General features: G+C 57.9%; 1 protein-coding gene across 6 annotated transcripts; it reads right to left on the bottom strand.

The window, feature by feature from the left end:
• Positions 1–367: 367 nt before the first annotated feature.
• Positions 368–16,654, bottom strand: POMGNT1 (protein O-linked mannose N-acetylglucosaminyltransferase 1 (beta 1,2-)). Of its 6 annotated transcripts, none has more exons than XM_074266059.1 (22): positions 16,502–16,654; positions 15,916–16,093; positions 15,257–15,372; positions 15,057–15,175; positions 13,046–13,111; positions 12,846–12,959; positions 12,593–12,710; positions 12,357–12,455; positions 12,075–12,202; positions 11,273–11,343; positions 10,862–10,937; positions 8,814–8,897; positions 8,657–8,698; positions 8,497–8,555; positions 8,079–8,151; positions 7,818–7,946; positions 7,477–7,602; positions 1,901–1,965; positions 1,751–1,795; positions 1,535–1,670; positions 1,259–1,368; positions 368–1,054 (listed from the first exon to the last, which is right to left on the bottom strand). In XM_074266059.1, exons 6-22 carry the CDS (start codon positions 12,948–12,950, stop codon positions 961–963), a joined length of 1,560 nt encoding a protein of 519 aa, XP_074122160.1. In that variant the 5' UTR covers positions 12,951–12,959; positions 13,046–13,111; positions 15,057–15,175; positions 15,257–15,372; positions 15,916–16,093; positions 16,502–16,654; the 3' UTR covers positions 368–960. The 6 variants fall into 6 exon arrangements, with proteins under 6 accessions (XP_074122160.1, XP_074122161.1, XP_074122157.1 ...); XM_074266060.1 differs by having other exon boundaries at positions 16,325–16,643; XM_074266056.1 differs by having other exon boundaries at positions 15,257–15,368; positions 16,502–16,641.
• Between the last annotated feature and the right edge of the window lie 3,040 nt (positions 16,655–19,694).

Below are 19,694 nucleotides of genomic sequence, written 5' to 3'. Positions count from 1 at the left end.
AAGGCGGGGGTGCTGGGAAACGGGCAATGGGGTCTGCAGTCCCCGAGATGTGTAGGCTGTGTCCTCAGTGAAAGGTCTTCGGGATGCTGAGCCCAGGCCCCTCTGGCAGGATGGAGGGAACAGTTCCGCTGGAGGTCAGTGGCTAGAGCCGCCCTTGGGCCCTGGGCAGAAGCCCTGACTCCACAATAGTGGCTCTCTGCCTCTCTGTGACTCAGTTTCCTCCCTTGTAAAGGAGTGGCCTCTGGTCACAGATGATGGCCCTTTAGGCAAGTCCTTTCTCAGTGGGAAGTCCCGGCCATCTGGCTGTCCCCCTTCCCCCCCTTGCCCTCGGAGCCGGGCAGATGCACACATCCACAGGCGCTGGTGCTTTTTCTCTTTTTTTTAATCAATCAATGGTCAGTGTAGCCACTGGACAGCAGGCTTGCGGCCTCAGAGTAGAAGCAGCGCTGCCCTGGGCTCTGCGGGTCTGTCCAGGGAAGTCAGTTCCTGAGTAAGGGCCAAGAGCCAAAAACCTCTCCGCCCTCAGCAGTGGGCAGCCACCTCCCGGACGCCGCTCTCTCAGGGCCCCCCTCGGTGGGCAGGAAGGGCCTCCTGCTGCCTCAGTTTCCCCAAAAGCCTCACCTGAGGAAGGGAGAGAGGCCAGGAGGGTATGTCCTGGGACATTCAATAAATAAGTTAGACTCTGCACACCCACGCCTCCCATAAGGCCTGGCCCTGGCTCCCATGGCCCAGGTGAGAGGGCACCGCTGTGGAAGGAACCTTCTCGGTCCCATGTCAGCCCCCTGGAGCCTCCTCCTGGGAGAACCCCAGGAAGAAATAAATAACACCCCCGCCCCGCCCCCTGCAGGGGTTGGCAGCTCCTCACTTCCCCCTCCGGGGGCTTGGGAGACATTCTTGGGCTCAGCAGATGGGTTCCGGGCAGGAGAGGCTTCCACAAGGCCCAGTCTGGCAGGCAGCCCCTCACGTCTGCTCCATGGCTCCTCCAGGCCCCCCACCTTCCTCCTTGGCTGGAGGCTCCAGGAAGATGGGGGTCACTGATGGTGGCTTCTTTACCCTTGGGGGAGACAGGAGAGGGGCAGGACTGAGGGAGGCCTCTGCCCCACCCACACGTGCACAACAATCCCCCTACCATGTTCCCCACGAGGGGGACCCGGCCTGGAGCCAGGGAGAGGGACTCCTCCCCTCTCGGGCAGCCTCCTGCCGCCCTTGGCCCGCCCAAGCCACGAGCCCCCTTGGGCCCAGGGACTGAGCCACTCACGAGTACGGGGAGGCCGGGACGCCGACAACCAGCAAGTGATTCTTCTTCCAGAAGAGTCTCCACAGGCCCTGGTGGTTGCCGCGGACATCCAGGTCCCAGATGTGCAGGCACTGGGGAGACAAGGCCCGCGGCACAGTCACCTCTGGGGCCCTGACTTCTTCCTCAGCCTGGGGGCTGCTCCGTCCCAGGGAACAGGTTCTGGCAAGGAGGGGGTCCAGGGGACAGACGGGGCTCCTAAATGGGGAGCAGGGCATGGGCAGGGAGGCGAGAGGGCACCTTGGCAAGCTGGGTCCATGTGGCGAAGTCATTGTCCTGCTCCATGCGGATGAAGGCCACGTACGTGTGACCCTCGGTGTCCGGCACAAACGAGTCCTCACAGGGATCCTTGCTGTGGTCCAGGACTTCAGCCTCACTGCGGGCAGAGCGAAGATCAGGGCTAAGTCCTGCCCCCCGGCCCCTCCTAGCGCCCCCCCCAGCCCACAGGGCTCGTACCTGAGAAGCCGAAGGACCTCGACCTCGTAAGCGTCCTTCTTTAGACTGGAGGGAAAGGGATATCACGGTCAGGGGGCACCTGGGAGTAGGAGAAAGGCAGTCCCCATCCTGTAGGGGTGCACCCCACTCCCGCCACATCCCAGCCCCTACCTGTCCACATTGCGGAGCTGGACGCCAGGGACGGTATTGAATTTGTGCTTCTTAAAGTAGGCCTCCTGTAGGACAAAGGTCGGGGCTGGATGAACTGTCCCCGGTTGATATTCCCATGCAACTTTTCTCCCTCCCCACAAAGGAGCTGTTTTGGGGTGACGGAAGAATCCCCGGATTTGCACTTGGCTCCACTAACTGCCACTAAAAGCAGCTGGGAAAGCCGGCCAGCCCCTGGCTCGGAGCTCTCCTTGGGGGGAGGCAGAGCTGGTCCAGAGCTGCTCAGAGGGCTGGCTCAGGGGGCAGGTAGAGAGGGCACGGGATCCTCAGGAAGGGCACAGGCTTCTGAGTGGCAAGTCACAGTGGGGATCCCAGACAAACCTCTACTCTTGGGGTTACTGAACTGGGGTTACTCAGGGAACTGAAAAAGGAAGTTTTCCCTGGTGGAACAGGAGGAGCGCTTCAAAAAGCAAACAAACAAGGGGATCGTGTAGAAGCAGAGGAGGAAGGCCAGCCCACGTCAGGAGGCCAGAGGTTGGGAAACCACGACCCAGGGAGCACCTGGGGCCTGCCATAAATGAAGCTGGCGGCTCTTCCCAGGGGGAGGAGGGACTAGACCAGCTCTGGGGGAAGCCACTGGTACTCCAAGAAAGGGCTTTTGGATGAACTAGAAGAGTGGCCAGGAAGGGAAGAGGGGGAAGCGACAGGTGGGGAGGGGAGGCCCTTTGGGCCTGGGAGATTCACTCCTGAGTCACATGGTGCCAAATGAAGGAACCTGCAGGAACGAAACCCTCAGTGCTGCCCCTCACTGGAGTGCACTGCCCGCAGGGCCAGCAGAACATCCCCAGAATGGGAGTCGGGGCTTTGGAGCCCGCTTAAAGCACAGAGGGGCTCACAAAGACCCGTAAAAGGAGACCCGTCCCAGCCAAGAGATGGTCAAAGGTAAAGGGGTGGGGGGAGAACTAGGAACACAAAACCAAAAGGGACAGTCCCTACGCTCAAGGAATTCACCTTTGGCTGGGAAAGACACGACAGGAAGGTGCAGACGCAGGGAGAACAGATGACCCGGTGACACGGTCCGGGAAAGGAAGTGACTTTACTGGGCTCCAAGAAGAGACCGGCGGGACAAAGACAGACTGAGGGAAAAGCTCACACCGCCTGGTGCTGATGGAAGCCAGCGGGGCCAAGAGAAACAATACCCACAATACCCCTCACACGCTCGTCTCGGCGCCTGTCCGCTGAGGGAGGCGGCCCCTGCACGCCGCCCACTTTTAAAGACTCTTAAACCTATGAAGCGGTTTCACATCTTCCTAAAAGTCGCCACAGACGATGAAGCGATATCGAGATGAAACCCAAGCGCAGCAAATGGCAGAGCGCCCCTGTTCTTAAACGTTCCCCGAGTTACAGGAGAAAATGCACGGCAAAATTCTACTGGTGGGGAACCTCAACTCTCCCCTCTCAAAACTAAATAAATCCAACCACACAATAAAAGAGAGATTAAGGAGATGAAAAAAGGAATTTTTAGAAAATATAGATATTACACACTTTGGAGAAAACTGAATGGGAATAAAAAGGCAGTACATGGCACCTTCACACACTAAAAACTTCATAATCAAAATGTTAATCAGTTTTTCTGGCTTTTCCCTTTTCTTGAAAATACTGTTATATGGGATGGCTCCGGGGGAGAAACAGGAAAGTAGGAATACTGAAGAAATCTTGGGGCCGTATTTTATTTATTTATTTATCTATTTGTTTGTTTAATTTGTTTATTTATTTCTGAGGCTGGGGTTAAGTGACCTGCCCAGGGTCACACAGCTAGGACGTGTTAAGTGTCTGAGACCAGATTTAAACTCCGGTCCTCCTGAATTCAGGGCTGGTGCTCTATCCACTGCGCCACCTAGCTGTTCCCCCATATTTTTTTTTAAAAACTAGACAATGATAAAACTTGCTTTAATTTAAGAAAAAAAGCAAGCTCTGGTAGCCCTTGAAATGCTGCAGCAGGGTGAGGGTTGAGGCCCCGAGGTCTGCAGGGTTCAGAGCGGGGCAGGGGGCTGAGGGGCAGCAGCAGGACTGGCTTTGCCCACCAGAGTGAACATTACTCATCTCTTCCCAGGAGGGGACAATGAAGCACTCAGCCCCCTAAGCCCCTCTGGTCCCCAAATGAGGAAGGGCTCAGCCTACACAGCCACTGCCACGGTCAATCCTGTGACTTGGGGGCGGCGGCGGCAGCTACGGAGGAGGAAGTGGGGAGGTTGTTCCTAGTCCGACCGGTAGTAACTGCCGAGGCCCCCCACGTCCCCAACCCCAGCAGGCAGGCCAAGCGGCCAAGCTGCTCAGAACAGCTGCTGTTTGAAAGGACCCCCGTGAAGGGTGTCCACCACAGCCCTGACCGGATGCTGCGACTCGAGCTCAGCCTGTGGCTGGCATCCCGGTCCCACTGCCCATGGGCAGGAAGCAGGAACCCCTGCCAGCCCCTGCCCTCAACAGCCTCGCCGGATGACGAATGCCCTGGCACCTGCTGTTGCATAAGCAGCTGCTGCTAACCACCACGCTGTTGTTGGGGGTCTAAGCCACGGCTGGCCCTCTACTTTGGGGTTGTGCCCCCCATGCTAGGAGCCATTTTGTTAGGAGAGTAAGGGCCCCAAGAGCTCTGCCAAACCTGGCTCTAGGGAAAAGGAGGTCTGGCAAACCCTGGGAGGAAGCCAGGGGTAACCCCACGTTTCTGAGTGTCTCGGCACAAATGCAGCTGGTTCTGAGTCTTCTAAAAGATGGAAGAAACGTGGGAGCGAGTTTCTGCTCTGGACCCACTCGGGGCCAAAAAAAAGAAACAAGGGAGCACGAGGGGAAAGCCTGGCAGAGCCTGCAAGCGCCTGAGATTTTGAGGGAGATGATTTAAAACAAGTCCAGACAAACAAAGATTGTGTAAGACCTCCCACCCTAAAATTAGCCAGAGAAGAAAGAGGAGGGATGATTCTGCAAGAAAGGAGCACTCACAGACACGGAGGACAAATGGGAAACTGAGGCCCTCTCCTGAGAAGGGTGCTCGGGGACAGGCGGGGGGGACACTCGTGGGCGGGAGGACCAGGAGGACAGAACGTGACTAAGATGAGGGACTCGGCTTGTCTCTATCACAAAAAGGCTCATTGTGGGGACAGACTCACAGATCGGGGGTGGGGGGGGGGGAGGGAGGGACTGGTGGCTGAAAAACAAAAGGGATCACTAAAACTGGAGAAGAAAAAAGGCTGAGGACGAGCCAGGAACCACCAAAAGGGGCCTCTTGAGCGAAGCGAGCGCCAGGAAAAGCCCAGAGAAGGCGGCCTGGCTAGGACGGGGACCCTGAGGACGGAAGGAACTCCTGGCTGCTTGCCCACTGTCCACAATAGGGCCCATGACTCCCTCTGCTCCCTGCTGACTACTGTCCAGGGTCCCCGTGGCCCTTTGTGGGCAAACTCCCCCCAGGGGCGTCCACTGAGGGTACCTCCTCTCTCGGTCTCGCTCCTCATTGTATCACTAACTCAGATCGTCCTTCGCTGGAGCCGCTCTCTCCGGACCTCAGAGCTGCCAAGCCCCGCAGCCCGGCTCCCTCCTCCTTGACCTCTGACACCGCTGGTCACTCTCCTGCTCTCATTCTCTCTAGGCTTTCAGGATACCTCGTCTCGGGGTTCTCCTCCCTCTCTGCCCGCTGCTTCTCTGTCCCCTTTGCAGGATCCGATCCAGAGCATTGGGGGTCCCTCTGTCCCGGACCCCCTTTCTCTCCTCCCGCTCTACCACCTCCCTGGGGGATGCGATCGGCTCCCACGGATTTAATGATCGGCGCTGATTCTCCATCTGCTTTTCCTGACCCGGGCTCTGCTGATCTCCATTCTCACATCTACAACGACCTTTCAGATACCTCAAACCCGGTGCTGTTAAACTCAATTATGTTCAAAACTGATCTTTCCCCCGAAACTGCCCCAACTCCATTCTTTCTAGCCTGGAAGGCACTGGCGTCCTCCCAGGCCCTCAGGCTCACAATCTAGAGCTAATCTGGACTCCTCACTCTCTCCCCCATCTCTCCCCCTTGCCCTTTCCCCTCCCCCCCCCCCCCCCCCCCCCCCCCGCCCCAACTGTTGCATCCCTGGAATCCGCCCTCTGCTCTCCTCTGACCCTGACACCTTTCCCTCTCATGCCTGGACCACTGCACTAGCTGCTGGGGGGGGGGGGTGTCCTCCCATTCCAAACCATTCATTAACAGTATTTTTCTAAAGAGCAGCCTGGGTCATGTCACCACCTTACTCCAGAAGCTCCGGTGGCTCCCTATCGCCGGCAGGATCAATACTGAGGGCTCAGTCTGGCCTGCGAAGCCCTGGTCACCTCTTCCTCCCTTTCTAGTTTTCTTACATCTGAGCCTGCAGCAGGAACCCTCCCCTCCATGATCCTGGCTCCTGGCTGGGTTTTGAACGAGATCCCACTGTTTTGATGTTCCCCCCATGTTGCTATTCTGACCCCTGAGCTCCCCCGCTTCCTTTAAGCCCCACCTGAAATCCCAGCATCTTCGGGAAGCTTTGCCCACCCCCTCTACATCCAATGCCTTCTGTTTATTTATTTACCCTGCATATAGCTTACTATCTCTGCATATCTTCCCCCTCCCCCCCTTAGATTATAAGCGTTTTGGGGACAGAAGCTGTCTTTTTCATCTTTTTGTAGCTTCAGTTTATAGCACAGTGCCAGCAAAAAAGCGGGTGCTTAATAAAAGCTTATGGAAGGGGCAGCTGTGATGCAGTGGACAGAGCCTCAGCCCTGAATTCAGGAGGACCCGAGTTCAAATCTGGTCTCAGACACTTAACACTTCCTACCTGTGTGACCCTGGGCAAGTCACTTAACCCCAATTGCCTGAGCAAAAACAAACAAACAAATAAATAAAAGCTTGTGGACAGACTGATTACTCAGCCTTATTATGCTTTCCTCTAATACTCTTTAGATTGGGAAGGAGAACAAACATGGCAAATGGAGACCAGCCCAATCTTTCCTCCTGCTCAGTCCCGCAGCCCCATGCTTGCCAGGCCCTGGGAGGTGGCAGCCGCGTGCTGGAAGTGGCGCCCACCCTCCCTCACCCCTCCCACCCCGTCTCCCAACTTGCCTCCCCATCCGTCCCCCTCGTGGCCTTGGGGCGCTCTGTAGCTCTGTTCCCTTCCCCCATCCCTGGCCAGTGCTCAGGCCCATCCTTCCTCTCAAATCTCCGCCAACTCTCCCTGTCTCCGGCCTGAGTCCCTGCCCCCACCAGCGGTCAGATGCCCTTGCAGCCCGGCTCCTGCCATACCCCCGCTGCGTGGGGCATCCCGGCCTCCTCCCCGCCCTGTCCCAGGCTGGGGGCGCCCTCCTCATCTCAGCATGCTCAGGCTCCTTTGGGGCTCGGCTCGGGACCCCTCCTTCCCGGAGGCTTCCCCCACTGCCCATGTTCTCTGAAACGAGCCCTATCGGCACGGCCTGCCCCCCATGATTTATCTCACATCCGTCGCCTGGTGCCCAGCACGGTGGGCGCACTGAAGCCCGTCCCCCTGGGGCTGTGGGGGAAATGAGCCGGCGTTTCACTCACTCACATGGAAATAGCCGTTCATGTTGAGACCCACGATGCCGAAGTGGTAGGAGCGGGAAACATCGGGGATGATACATTCGCGGCCTCGGCGCTGCTCGGGCATCCGCATCCACATGTCCCAGTCCCAGAGCTGGCGAGGGGGCACCGGGTCATGAGTCACCCTTGCCCCTTGGTAGCACTCGCCCGTCCCTGCCCATGGTGGTGGAGAAACTGAGGCAGCAGGGAAACGACCAAGGCAGGGGCGTGGAGGCGCCTGAGTGGCGGTGAAGGGGCCGGGCAGCCACAGGGTCCAAGAAGCACTCGAGGAACGGGGCAGAGGCTGGGTTTCCGGGGCAGGGAGCTCACCTTCTCCGGCGTGGGCCAACGCGGCTCCAGTTCATCCTTGTACAAAGACTTCCTGAGCACCCAGCCCAGGCCGGGCATGGTCTCTACTCGATAGAGCAGAGCCGGGTCTTCAGCCGTGTGCTCGTAGCCCTGGGGGCCGGGCCAGATCATCGGTCAGGGCAGGTGCTGGGCACTGCCACCCACCCCCCCACTCGGACACCGAGCCTCTCCCCGGAGCTCCCCCCCCCAACACCGCAAAGCCCTCCTCAGCCCGGGTCCCACCTGATCATTCCAGGCCGAGATACAGTAGATGGACTCATCTTCCTCCAGGAGGTGGATGGACTGACTGAGGAAGCTGAAGGGGAGAGAGGGAAGGAGTCTCTGTCCTCCCCTGTCTTTGGTCTAGCCCCTTCCCCCACATGGGGTGCCCTTAGCCGGAGGCCCTGGGCTCCAGCAGAACTGGGCCCCGTGCGGCCCAGCCCACCGCCAGCGGATAGAGAGATGAGAGAATGGAGAGTGGGCCCCCTCCTCCCTTCCGTCCCTACCCTCCCAGCTTGCTCAGCTCTGGAGCAAAGGCCAGGCCACGGTTCCAGATTTCCTCCTGCCCTGGCCCAGTCCTGCAGCTCTGGGACCTCAGGAACCAGCCCCCCCCTGCCCAGGCCAGCCCCCCAGCCATGTCCAGAGGCCCCCAGGCCCCTACCTGAAGAAATCAACAGCGATGTCCAAGTCTTCTTCAAGGATCACAGCAAACTTTGCCTCCTGTGGACAGGATGGGAGATGCAATGGGACTCCCCTCCCCCACCCTCCAGGCAACAGGGCCCACTAGCCCCAGCTCCCCACGGGCAGCTGCCCACACTCACAGGGTAGAGGTTGAAGACGGCGGTGAGGCTGGCCTTGTAGTGCTGGGGGAAGAGGAAGGGGAGAAGGGGCTGAGTGGGAGCCTGGTCTCCCCGTGCCCTACCCCATCCTGCCCGGTCTCCTTGCTCTCCCCCGCCCCCGCCCTCCCTTACAGGGTACCTGGGACACTCGGGCATTCTTGATGCTGATGGGCGTGTGCTGGATCCCCTTCAGACCAAACAGGGCAACCACATCCATGGGCTCCTGGGGGGGTCACAGGCATCAGTCCTCGCTACCCACCCTCCCCACCTGACTCACAGGCCAAGACCTTTCCAAAGCACTGACAGCCCCCCACAGGGCTCTCCAAAGGGCAAGAGCCGCCCCCGATGCCCTGCACCTCTGGGGGGGCGCTCTCCCTCACGCCTTTCTCGGGGTCTCACAATGCCAGATCCTGCTCATTTAAGCTCCACGATTCCTATATTCCATTGGAGCTTCCTGCCCTACAGCCTCCCCAAGGCCTCTCCTCATGACCTCTCCTCTAGATGGTGGCAAAAGCTTCCTAATTAAGCCCCCCCCCCCCACTAATCTCCCCCAGCAGCCAAAATAATCTTCCTAAGGCAGACTTGGATCGGGTCACTCCTGTGCACAAGAAACGCAGGCAGCTCCCGGCTCCACAAGCACGATCAGAGCTTCCGGCAGAACTGGCTGAGCTCTCCGAGGGGTCGCTCTGCGCCAGCTGGGGGGTCTCTGCACCTCAACAATCAGAGCCCAAGGAAGCCTGACCTGCTCCTCAGACTCGCGGCTGACCCAGGCTGAGGCAGGGGAGGCCCCCCCGGACGTCAGCCAGCATCCGGCTAAAGTAGGGGTCCTGAACCTGGGTGCTCGTGGGCTTTAAAAACCAGGCTGGGACGGCTGCATTCCGACAGAATCAGATTCCCTTCGAAGGTTCTGTATTTTATCTTATGCATTTAACAACATGGGCCTGAGTGGTCCGGAGGCCATGACACCCCAGGGGTCGTGACGCCACAAAGACAGGAGCCCCTCGACCCAGAGGGCGACCCGGAACGCAGCCAGGTGAAATTCACTGCAGATAATGTCAAGTCTTGGACTTGGATTCAAAAAACTTTGTGAGTGCAAGAAAGGAAAGCTATGGATGGCCTTTGTTTTGAAATGGATGTGGGGGGTCTTAGTGGACCAGAGGCTCCCCATGGCTCAACTGGGTGATGAGGCTTCCAATAAGGTAAATGTGGGGCGAACTCCAACTCTTCCCCTCTTGCCAACATCTCTCTTCTCCTGAAGCCTGAATCTCGGGGCCATCTGTGACGCCTCCCCCTCCTCTTTCTCTATGTCCAATCAGCTTCCAAATCCCTTCTCTTCTGCCTCCCCAGCGTGTCCTGACCCCCTCCCCCATGCAGCCGGAACATTTGCAGCTGCCTATCATCTCCCGCCTGGATTATGCACCAGCTGCTGGGGTCTGCCTGCCTCCAAGCCTCCTCCCAGCTGTCCCGAAGTCTTCCTCATACTGAGGTCATGTCGTCCTCCCCCCACCTTGGGATCCAAAAAAACCCCTGGTCTCACGTTCAAGGCCTTTCCTGGGCCTGACCCTCATTGCTCCCTCCCCCACCTTGCAGGCTGCTCCTGGGGGGGGGCCCCTATCTCCCTCCTCGGGGCCTTTGCCTTGGCAGTGCCCCGCCTGGAATGCACGCCCTTCTCGGCTCTCCCCCTCTGGATCCCCAGCATCCTTCACACTCTTCCTTCCCGTCCCAGCAGCTAGTGCTTCCCTCCGAGACAACCTGGCCTCTCCCATGTGTCCCTGGCTATCTCTCCTGCCCCAACTGCAAGCTCCGAGGGCGGGGCTGTTTCCACATGGCCAGGATTGATGTTCCGAGTGCCTCTCCTTGGGGATGCCTGCCCTCTGCAGGTCCAGGCCGGCCCCTGTCCCTCTTGAACTCCAGGCCACCCAATACTTTCCACTATTCCACCAGAAGAGGAGGATAGTGCAAATGTCCATTTTACAGATGGGGAGCCTGAGTCTGGAAGCTGGGATTCTAAGCATCCTTCTACAAAATAAGGAAAGGGGATCGGGCTCTCCTTGGTGCCAGTGACGTAGCCAGTCAGTCCTGAAAGAGAAGCTATTCTATTCTGCCCACGAGGTCTTGTCCAGGGTCACACGAGGTCAGGGTGCAGGGGGTTGCTCCATAGGCTCCACCTCCAGCCCTATGGCCTACCTCATAGTAGCCATCGATGAAGACTGTGATCATGTGGGGGTTCACTCCCTGAGCAGAAAGGAGGGATCGTAGCATCCTAGGGGAACCACGGGAAGCAGAATCAAGCTCCACCCTCACATTTCTGCATCATCTGAGCCCTCCCCAGGTAGCCCCTGTGCAAAGAGGCGGACGATCCCCCTCGCCCTGTTCTCCTCTGAACAGGCAGATGGGCCCACCTCCCTACCTGAGGCTTTGGGCCCTCTCTTCCCCCAAACTCATCTGTCCAAGATGAGTTTCCTGCCCCTGGCTCACCTGCACAGGTGAGTGTCTGTTTCCCTTCCCAGGATTCATCTGTATAAGCCAGGATTCCCACTCTGGGCCCACCTATAGCGGGTAGGGATGGATGGGTCCATGTCCCTAGCAAGGGCTCACCTGTATAGGTAGTTGGGCCGGTTCCCTGCAATGACTGCAACAGGCACGTCAGCAACCTTGTTGTTGGGAAGCTGAGGAAAGGAAAAACGGAATTCAGCTCCCTGGAGGCCTCTCCTTCCCAAAGGCCTGAGGGAGTCTCACAGGAACTCCGCGTCAGATCTGGGGTGCTTGGGAGGGGAGGGGAGACCCTAATATCTAATTTATTAATCTGCCGAAGAGGCTCCAGGGGCCCTGGGGCCAGGGGCTGGTTTCAAACCCTGCCTCTGGCCTCCATGTGTGGTCCCTTGCAGCTCTCAGTTTCCATTTCTGTAAGATGGGCATGAGCATGATTCCCACACTCCCATGACTTCGTCCCTTTTCTTAGGCTCCCTCTCTAGACTCAGTTCTCCTCAGCAACATGGAAGAGATGACAGGTGCTCCCCCGGCAGTGTCCACAAGCCTTGAGAAACCAAGGAGGGCCCCCGTGACCCCGGCAGGCTTAGGGGAGATCTGGACAGGAAGGGCCTATCTTGGCAGGTGTAGACAGGGGAGCTAAGGGGTGAGATCTGCGTGTTGGAGGAGAGGTTCACAGCAGGAGCATCCAGACCCACGCTCGTGTCTATAATACCAGTGCCCGGCACCTGTTTCTCTGTTCAGCCTTGGTGGTCTTGACTTGTTCCCAATCACCTATCAACCCTCCTCCCCACCACTACACACAGCCCCGATTTGGCTCAGACGTCCCCTCCTGAGACCCTCCCTCAAAACTTGCTCCTGCTCCAAGGCTCAGCCCAGCCCCCAGACCCCAAGCTCTCTGCTCACTCACCGGGTCAGGGTTGAATTCAATGGGGGTGGGGTCCCCACAGCTGCACACACTCCCATAACCCTCCACTTTGCTGCAGAAACGTTTCCGACGGCGGTTCAGTTCGGTGTCTGCCCAGTGACACTCTGCCTCTGGGGGGAAGGAAGGGATTTGGCCTGGCCCTCCCACCTCCCCTTCCTCTCCCTCAGGCCAGCAGCAGTAACTAACTCTCTAACCAGAACATCCTGGAGTCTAGTCCCAACACCCCCGGGGGTCCCAGGCCCAGCCGCCCCTCCCAGGTCCCACCTTCAGCCGAGCTCAGTGGGACATCCGTCTTCAGCAGGATGGGCTCCCCCCAGGAAGACAAAGTGGGTGATTTGGAGTGTTTCTCCCCAAGGACGGCACCTGGTAGGGGCAAGGAGTGTGGGCAGAGGCTAAGAGGAGGCCTTCCTTCCTGGCAGGCCTGCCAGCCCCCAGCCCCTTACCCTGTCCTGGGCAATCTCAGTGCCTCTCTGCAGCCCTGGTGGGAGTTGTTGCTTTACCTCCTTTCCGGCCGACAAAGGCCCAGGTGTCCCTCCAGCCCAGCACCGGCCCTGCTTGGCTGCCCAGGCTCCGAAGGAGGGCCTTGGCTGTATCCTTGAGGTGGAAGGAGCCCTCATCCTATGGGTCAGAGTGGGTCACGCAGGAGCTCTCTCAGTCAATCACATCCTGGCTCCTTCCCTAACCCCCCCAACAACAAAGGACCAGGGTGCCCGGAGGCCGGCTCAGGACCAAGTGCAGGGTGAGCGCACTGACCTTGACGGTACAGATGATCACGCGGCCGGGGGCCACCATGTTGAGGAAGAGAACCATGGCCTCGTCTTCATGTGGGGAGTATGTGTCAAACACCCGCTTTGCCATCACGTGACCCTGGGACATTGAAGAGTGGAAGAGCCAAGTGAGACTCTGGACCCGGTTCAGGGGCTCCCCAACCCCCAGCAGGACCCGGCTCTCACCGTGGCCTGGTTGAGAACAATGACGTGGATGCCCCGTCCCTGCTCCCGTGCCTCATCCTCCAGGACCTGGGGGAGGAGGAGGAAACCAGTGAGATAGATCAGGCAGACAGTGGGCTGCAGCCCAAGAAACTCTGAGGTCATCCGGTCTGCCCCCTCATTTTACAAATGGGGAAACCGAGGCTAAGAAGACTGAACCACTCGCCTGAGGGCCCATAGCTAGCGGGGGCCTCAGGGTCAGGCTCTGAATCGAGCTCTCCTGCCTCTGCGCCACCTTATCTGCCATTGGTCCTTGAGATATGGAGGGGTCGGGGTGGGGGCTTCCCCCAAGGCATCTGCAAACACGTTTGAATGCCATGCTGACTAGGACCCCAAGCATCACTGCTCCTGCTCCTGCTGCCGGGTGATCCTGGGCGAGCTTAGGGCCCATTGGGGAGCCGACCCATCCTGCTTCCCCTACACAGGGAAAGGGGACTAAGCTGTCCCTGGAGCCAGCGACATGACAGGACAAAGGAGACAGAGCCAAGTCACACAGGAGAAGGAAGAGAAGCTGCTCTGTTTTACCAGCGGGGAGCCTGACTCGTCCAGGTCACACGGCTAGCAATCCGACTCTGTTCCCCTTTAGGATTAAGGGTCCCTAGGTGTAAAGGGCATATTATTGCCCTGTAAAGTAAGAAACAGCAAACAAGGTGCAGGGGCACCAGAAGACGCACATGGACACAGACTCCAGACTGCACAAACATGCAAATGGAGCCACAAGAGGCTGTCCAACTGCTGGGAAAGAGCACGGCCCAGGGCTGTGACCAGAGCCTGCCCTCCTTCTTCCCTCCCTTGCAGAGCTGGAGAACTAGGGACAAGGAACTTCCGCTTTTCCAAAGCTTGGTTAGCTTTGTCTAAGTGGGTGGCTCCCCCCATTTTCCCTCTCAAGGGTTCTCACCCTCAGAGACAGCCAGACTTGGTAAGAGAAATGTCAATCAATTGCTCAGTTTGGCCAATGTAGGTGTGAAGTCCCCTTCTATGTATCTCCTCTCTTCTGATTTCACATGCCCTTCTCATTAACTGGACTATTTCAATCTTTTCCTAATTGGTCTGCTTCTACTCTCTTCTCTCAAGTGTCTGGCACACAGATGGCGCTTAATCAATGTTTACTGGCCAACAGACTCCTTAATCCAACCTCTCCTAGCCACCAAAACAATTTTCCTATTGGAGATTGCCTGACCACTTCATTCCCCTGCTCAAGAAGGTTCTATGGCTCCCTACTGCTTACAGGATGAAATTCACACTCCTGACACTGAAGTCCCTCTGGCTCCCAAACACCTTTGCAAACATCTCCATCACTGCCCTCTGACACATTCAACGTCCAGCCAAAAGGGCCTCTTGGCCGCCACCTGGACATGATATTCTACTCCCATCCCTGGATTTCTGCCAGGCCGCTTTCTATTCTTGGAACACACTTCCTTCTCCCTTCTGTCTGAGTCCCTGGCTCCAGCATGGTATCTCCTTGTTAAATATACTTATTCATCTTTCCCTTTTTTCAAAGGAAAAACCAGAGGTTGTCAGAGGGGAAGGGGCTTGCTGGGGGTTCCCTGACAGTCAATCTGACCTCCGGCTGTCCTGCCCTGCTCTTAGCCTCTCCAGGGCTGCCCCCTACCTCTTTGCAGGTGCTGCAGGAACGAGCCCCCGGCCATTCCTTCCTGCCTAGCCCTCTGGGAAGATCTGCCAGATCCTGGTGGCCCCAGGGCCCTGCCTGGACAGACAGAAGTCTCTAACCCCTGCTGTGCTCCCCTTCCCGTCCACAGCTGCTGTAATGCTGTTTGACTGGTTTCTATAGAGAAGCTGGGGTCTTGTGGCCCCATCCCTCAGGATCTGCCCTCCTGGGCTCCTCACCTAGATATCTGCTGCCAGGTTTATCTATTTAACTGGACAAAGTCCCTCCCGGGCGGCCAGGGGACTTCTGGGGGAAGCAACTTGAGCACTTGGAGGGGACAGGGCACAGGAAGGTGCACCCACTTACCGTAGTGCCATCCACGGCCACGTATACTTTGCTCCGGCTGGAGTAGACCTCAACGTCCAGCACCCTGCGGGGGCCTGCTGCACCACGCCTTGGGGGCTCCTGGTGCTGCAGGGTCTCCTCTAGGAGACAAGGAGACGGAGGGTCAGGTCATCCCTCCTCTCAAAGGCCTCCTCCCCCTCCCCCAAGCCAGCCTCTCAAACCATAGTCCTGCTCGGACTCCAGGTCCTCCCCATCCTCCAGGACTCCTCCACGCGTGTCCAGGATCAGCTTGATGTTGACGAGGACGGTCACCAGCAGAAACAGCACGGCCCCCTGCCTGCAGGAGAGGGGGGACGGTTGGGGCAGAGCAGACAGAGGGAGGTCCTGGGGCAGCCTTCTCCACTTCCAGGCAGGATGGGGGCTCGAGGATTCCAGGGGGATTCCCCCCAGCCTGCCCACCCAGCCCTAGGGACAGCAGCGCCCCCCAGAATCAGCCCACTGGCAGCGGCAGCGATGAGGTTTATGCGTTTTTTATGGAGAACCTGGGGTTCCTTCGCCAGGCTCTCAGGACCCACCCCCACCTTCTCCTCTGCCCCCCCTCTCCCACATTAGGATCTTAGGGGAGGGCAAGGGCCTGAGACTGCTCCTTCTCTGTCCCCCCCCCCCCAGGCTGAACCCAGGGGCTACTTACTCCCACCAGGAGGGCTGGGGAAGCTCAGGAAAGATGGGGCCGTGAGGGGCTCCCAGACCAGACCCTGGGGGCGTGAGGGCCAGGGGATGAGAGAGACAGGCTGGGGGGGGGTTCTGGGGCCCCAGATGGCTTCTGGGAGAGGGGCTAGCTGAGGGGCTCTTTGGGGAGGGGGAGACAAGGAGGCCCCACCTGGCAGACGCGCCGCACGAGGCGCTGATTGGTCAGTCGGTACTTCCAGGCCAGGTACCAGCCCCGCTTCTTCCTGGCCCCAAAGGGCTTCCCCGGGGGTCCGGGTTTCCACTCGTCCATGCCCAGAGCGGGGCCAAGGCTCCTCAATGGGGCCTCCTGGGGGTCCCTGGCATCGCACCTGGCAACGTCGGGGGTGACCGTGAGGGACTCAGCGAGAGCCCCCCTAGGCTGGACAACCCGGGAGGGGGGTGGGGGGGAAGGGAGATGCAGCGGTGTGGGCTGGAACACCCTGGCTCCGGGCCCCGCCCCCGCCCCTGACCCCTCCTGTACCCTCTCTGAGTTCCGGGCCCCGCCCCCGCAATGGACCCCCTCTTGGAACGCCCCGCCCCCGCCCCTGACCCCGCCTTACCTCCTCCCAGTTCCAGGTCCCCGCCCCCGCAATGGACCCCTCCGGGAACTCCAGCTCCCGTGCGGACCTTTCCCGAACCCACCAGCTCCGGGCCCCCGCCCTCAGGAGGACCCCTCCGGGAACACCCCCTCCTGGGCCCCCAGCGTCACCCCCCAGGCCGCTCCCACCTGCACTCACGGCCGCCTGGGGACCCCCCCCCCGCGGGCTTAGGGCCGGCAGCGGCGGCAGCGGCGGCGGCACAAGCAGCAGCCGGTGGGTCCGGAGCGAGCCGCCTCCTCCATGCTGCCTCCCGGCCCCTCCCGGTCCCTCCCCGCCCCGCCCCCACCCCGCCCCGTCCCGTCCCGTAGCTTCCGGTCTCCGTAGGGTCAGGAGGGCCGGAGGTGAGGCGGGGCCTAAAGGGGTCCGGGGAGCGGGAGGGGGGCGGGGAGAAGAGGGAGAGGGGAGGGGGGAGAAGGGGAAGGGGAGGAGCCTCGAGGAGTCGTCAGGGCCCGGCCCCGCTTCTGAAGCCCGCCCGGAGAGGCGGGGACCTGGACCCCCGCGAGCTCCTCAAGACTCGGAAACTGAGGCTCCGGAGGCAGGGTTCGGTAGGGAGACGTTCCGAGACTAGTTCCCAGGCGGCGCCATAGGCATAGAGGCTTGAGGGGGAGGGCCTCCCCTGCCTCCTGAACTGGGCTTCTTAAAGCTTGGGAGGACTGTGCATCCCCAGGCCTGGTTTCCATGGTAACCCAGCTCCCGTTATCGGAGTGGGGTTCCCCCTTTTCCCTAGCAGCTCTTCCCGGGGGAATCATCCCTTCCCCCTTCCCCCCTCCCCGCTCCTCCCGACTGGGCGGTGGATCTCCGGCTGTCCGCGGGCGGCGCTTTGAATGTCGCTGTTCTTCGGCCGGGCCGAGGGCCCGAACTATCCGGGTCCACTTGGCTTGAGGAAGGGAACTGTGTCTAATTGTCTGAGACATGGTGGGAAGGCTGAGACCATCCCGGCAGATCTTCCTCCGGTCAAGCACCCCCTCCCCCCCAGCTGGGCCGTGAATATACAAGGTCCTTTTCTCATTTTTAGACTCCTCCTCCACGATCTGGGCGGGGGGGGGGGGTGAGAAAGCCTTTGGGCTCCAATTACTGTCCTCAGGGCCTAGCACGGGATGCGGAATCCAGGGTGTATATTAATAGTGTAGCGATGGAGGGGAGGAAGGAGGAAGCTGTCACATTCTCCGTTCCCTCCTTCACCCCCCCATGCTGTTGCTTAGTTACTCCCTACCCCAGGGCCAATCACTTTCTAGAGAGAGGAAGCAGCGACAGAGGGGGGCGGGGAGGTCTGTGCGCCGGCTTCTTTGCATCCAGAAGCCTGTCGGAATCGAGTTCAGAATCTCCTGGGCTCCAGCTTTGCTCAGGGGGGAGGGGGCACAGGAAGGGGAAGAGTTTCCAGGTAGACGGGGAATGGGTTTTTTCCAGCTTAGACTCAGATTCTCAAACATTCGAGCCTGTTTCCTGGAGCTTAGAATCATCAGCGTCTCAGAACGGAGGACTCAACCCATAAGGAAACTAGAGCTCAGGTTTGGAATCAGAGGCGTCTGGAACTTTCCCTTGGACCAGAGAATGGGAGAGCTGAAAGGGAGCTTAGAACGCGGGGCAGAGAAGCTCAGAGCTGCGGTAGAAGTGAGACTGAGATCTAGGTTTCAGAACTGGTGATGAGGAAAGAAGGTAACAGAATAGAGAACAGCAGAGCTGGGGGGGGGGGGCTCGGGTCGGAGAAGGGAGATCAGAATTAGGAGGGAGCTTAGAACAGGGAACGTCCGAACTTAGAACAGAGAATGTGGCTGGTGCTATCCGAGTCCGGCACACGCTAAGGCCCAGCAAGCACCGAGTTTGGCCCAACAACAATCCTTTGAGCTCATTCTCCGGATGCTCCCACCCAAACTTTCACAGAAGCACCTGACTCTGAACCTGGACAAGCGTATCCATGCTCCAGGCTGTAAATCAAACTTGTCTCTCTGTTACTGTAACCTCTCGCTGTCTGGGCCACAGGCCACTATGTAGCCAGAGGTATATAGTAAGTATCTCCCTCCGCCGCCCTGGGCCTCCCACCAGAAATGGGGCTTCTGCGCATGTGCCCCGAATCTCCTGTATCTGCACTGCTTGGCCTGGCCCTGACTACCCACAGGTTAGAGGCCGTTCCTGGTCTGGTTGACATTAATTGGTGTCAGAAGTGGGAATGGACACGGAACAGGCCATTGAATTCTCCAGCACCAATGGGAACCGACCAGGTGTCACTGGGCATTTATCTCTCTGGAGTCTGACCAACACCGCCCACCTCCATCTGCTGAGTCTTTTCCCCTTGTTCCTGCTCCAGGTTTCTGTGCCAGGTCTGGTGGAACTCAGTATTCTTTGTGCGGAAAACTCTTAAGGCCCCTCCTAGGCTCCTATCCTGGTTCCCTCTCCACATCCCTCTGTAAAATTGCAACTCGGGCCTAACTACGGATCTTGAAACTTGTGTCTCACTGCCGAATCGGTTGTGTTTAATCTGTTTTGTCATTATGTCTGTGTAAAGTGTCTTTGTAAAATGGCAAATGTCTTTCTCATGTTTGTGTTATGGACATGTTACCCCGAAAGATATAAAATACAGCCAGAAAAACTTTTAACGCTGGAGCCAGACTTTCATACTTGAAGTAAAAGTCCCAGTAAGCATGATTTTACCAAAATTTAACCATATTATAAGAAAAGAGAAAGAAACAGAAAACCTGTAATACATTTTTTTCCCCTGTGATTTCAATACTGACCCAAGTTGGAATTATAGCAATAGTCAGATAAAATTGAGGAACGGCTAAAAAAATTTTTTTGGTAAAGCAGGGGGTTTGGAAATTAATCATTTCAAGATTGCAGAAGAGAACTTTTAAGACTTTGGGGTAATTCTAGGAAACTCACTCCCTTCTGAAATAACTTAGTAAGTTTTGGGATTCTATTCTTTAGAATTTGTTTTAAGGAAAAATTAAAGATTAAATTATATAAAGTTTTTAAAAAGTAAAATGGCATTTAGATAATTTCCCCCCTGAAGATTAAAATGGATAGCTTCATTATTCCAAGGCGATGAAGAAAACCAGCTATTTTGGAAGTAATCCCAGAGTTAAGGAAAAAAAAAATTAGATAAATGATTTGCACCTTAAAGCAACTTCTTGTAAACCTTTACCAATGGTTGAGACCAGACATCCCTGATCACTCCCCCAGGTCAGAGACCCTCTTTCTCTCTAAATCCTCTTATCCCAAATCAAAATTTCCAAATAAAAGTATTGAAAAATGCTGGGAAAATATAGGACAACTTGAATTATGTTCTGCTCTTCTAACTGTGCAGTTCACTGCCAGTCCACTTGGTGGAGCCCCA

This window comes from Sminthopsis crassicaudata, chromosome 4 (genome assembly GCF_048593235.1).
Source record: "Sminthopsis crassicaudata isolate SCR6 chromosome 4, ASM4859323v1, whole genome shotgun sequence".
Lineage (NCBI taxonomy): Eukaryota > Metazoa > Chordata > Mammalia > Dasyuromorphia > Dasyuridae > Sminthopsis > Sminthopsis crassicaudata.
Note: the sequence above shows the minus strand (reverse complement) of the source record. Positions and strands in the feature narration are given on the sequence as shown.

Coding starts and splice junctions, on each gene's coding strand:
- POMGNT1 (XM_074266056.1), bottom strand. CDS start 16,035: ATGGACGAGTGGAAACCCGGACCCCCGGGGAAGCCCTTTGGGGCCAGG. Junction 13,112..15,056: donor TGGCCGTGGATGGCACTACG/GTAAGTGGGTGC, acceptor CTCCTCCCCCAG/GTCCTGGAGGATGAGGCACG. Junction 8,898..10,861: donor TCATCGATGGCTACTATGAG/GTAGGCCATAGG, acceptor TGACCCCCCCAG/GAGCCCATGGATGTGGTTGC.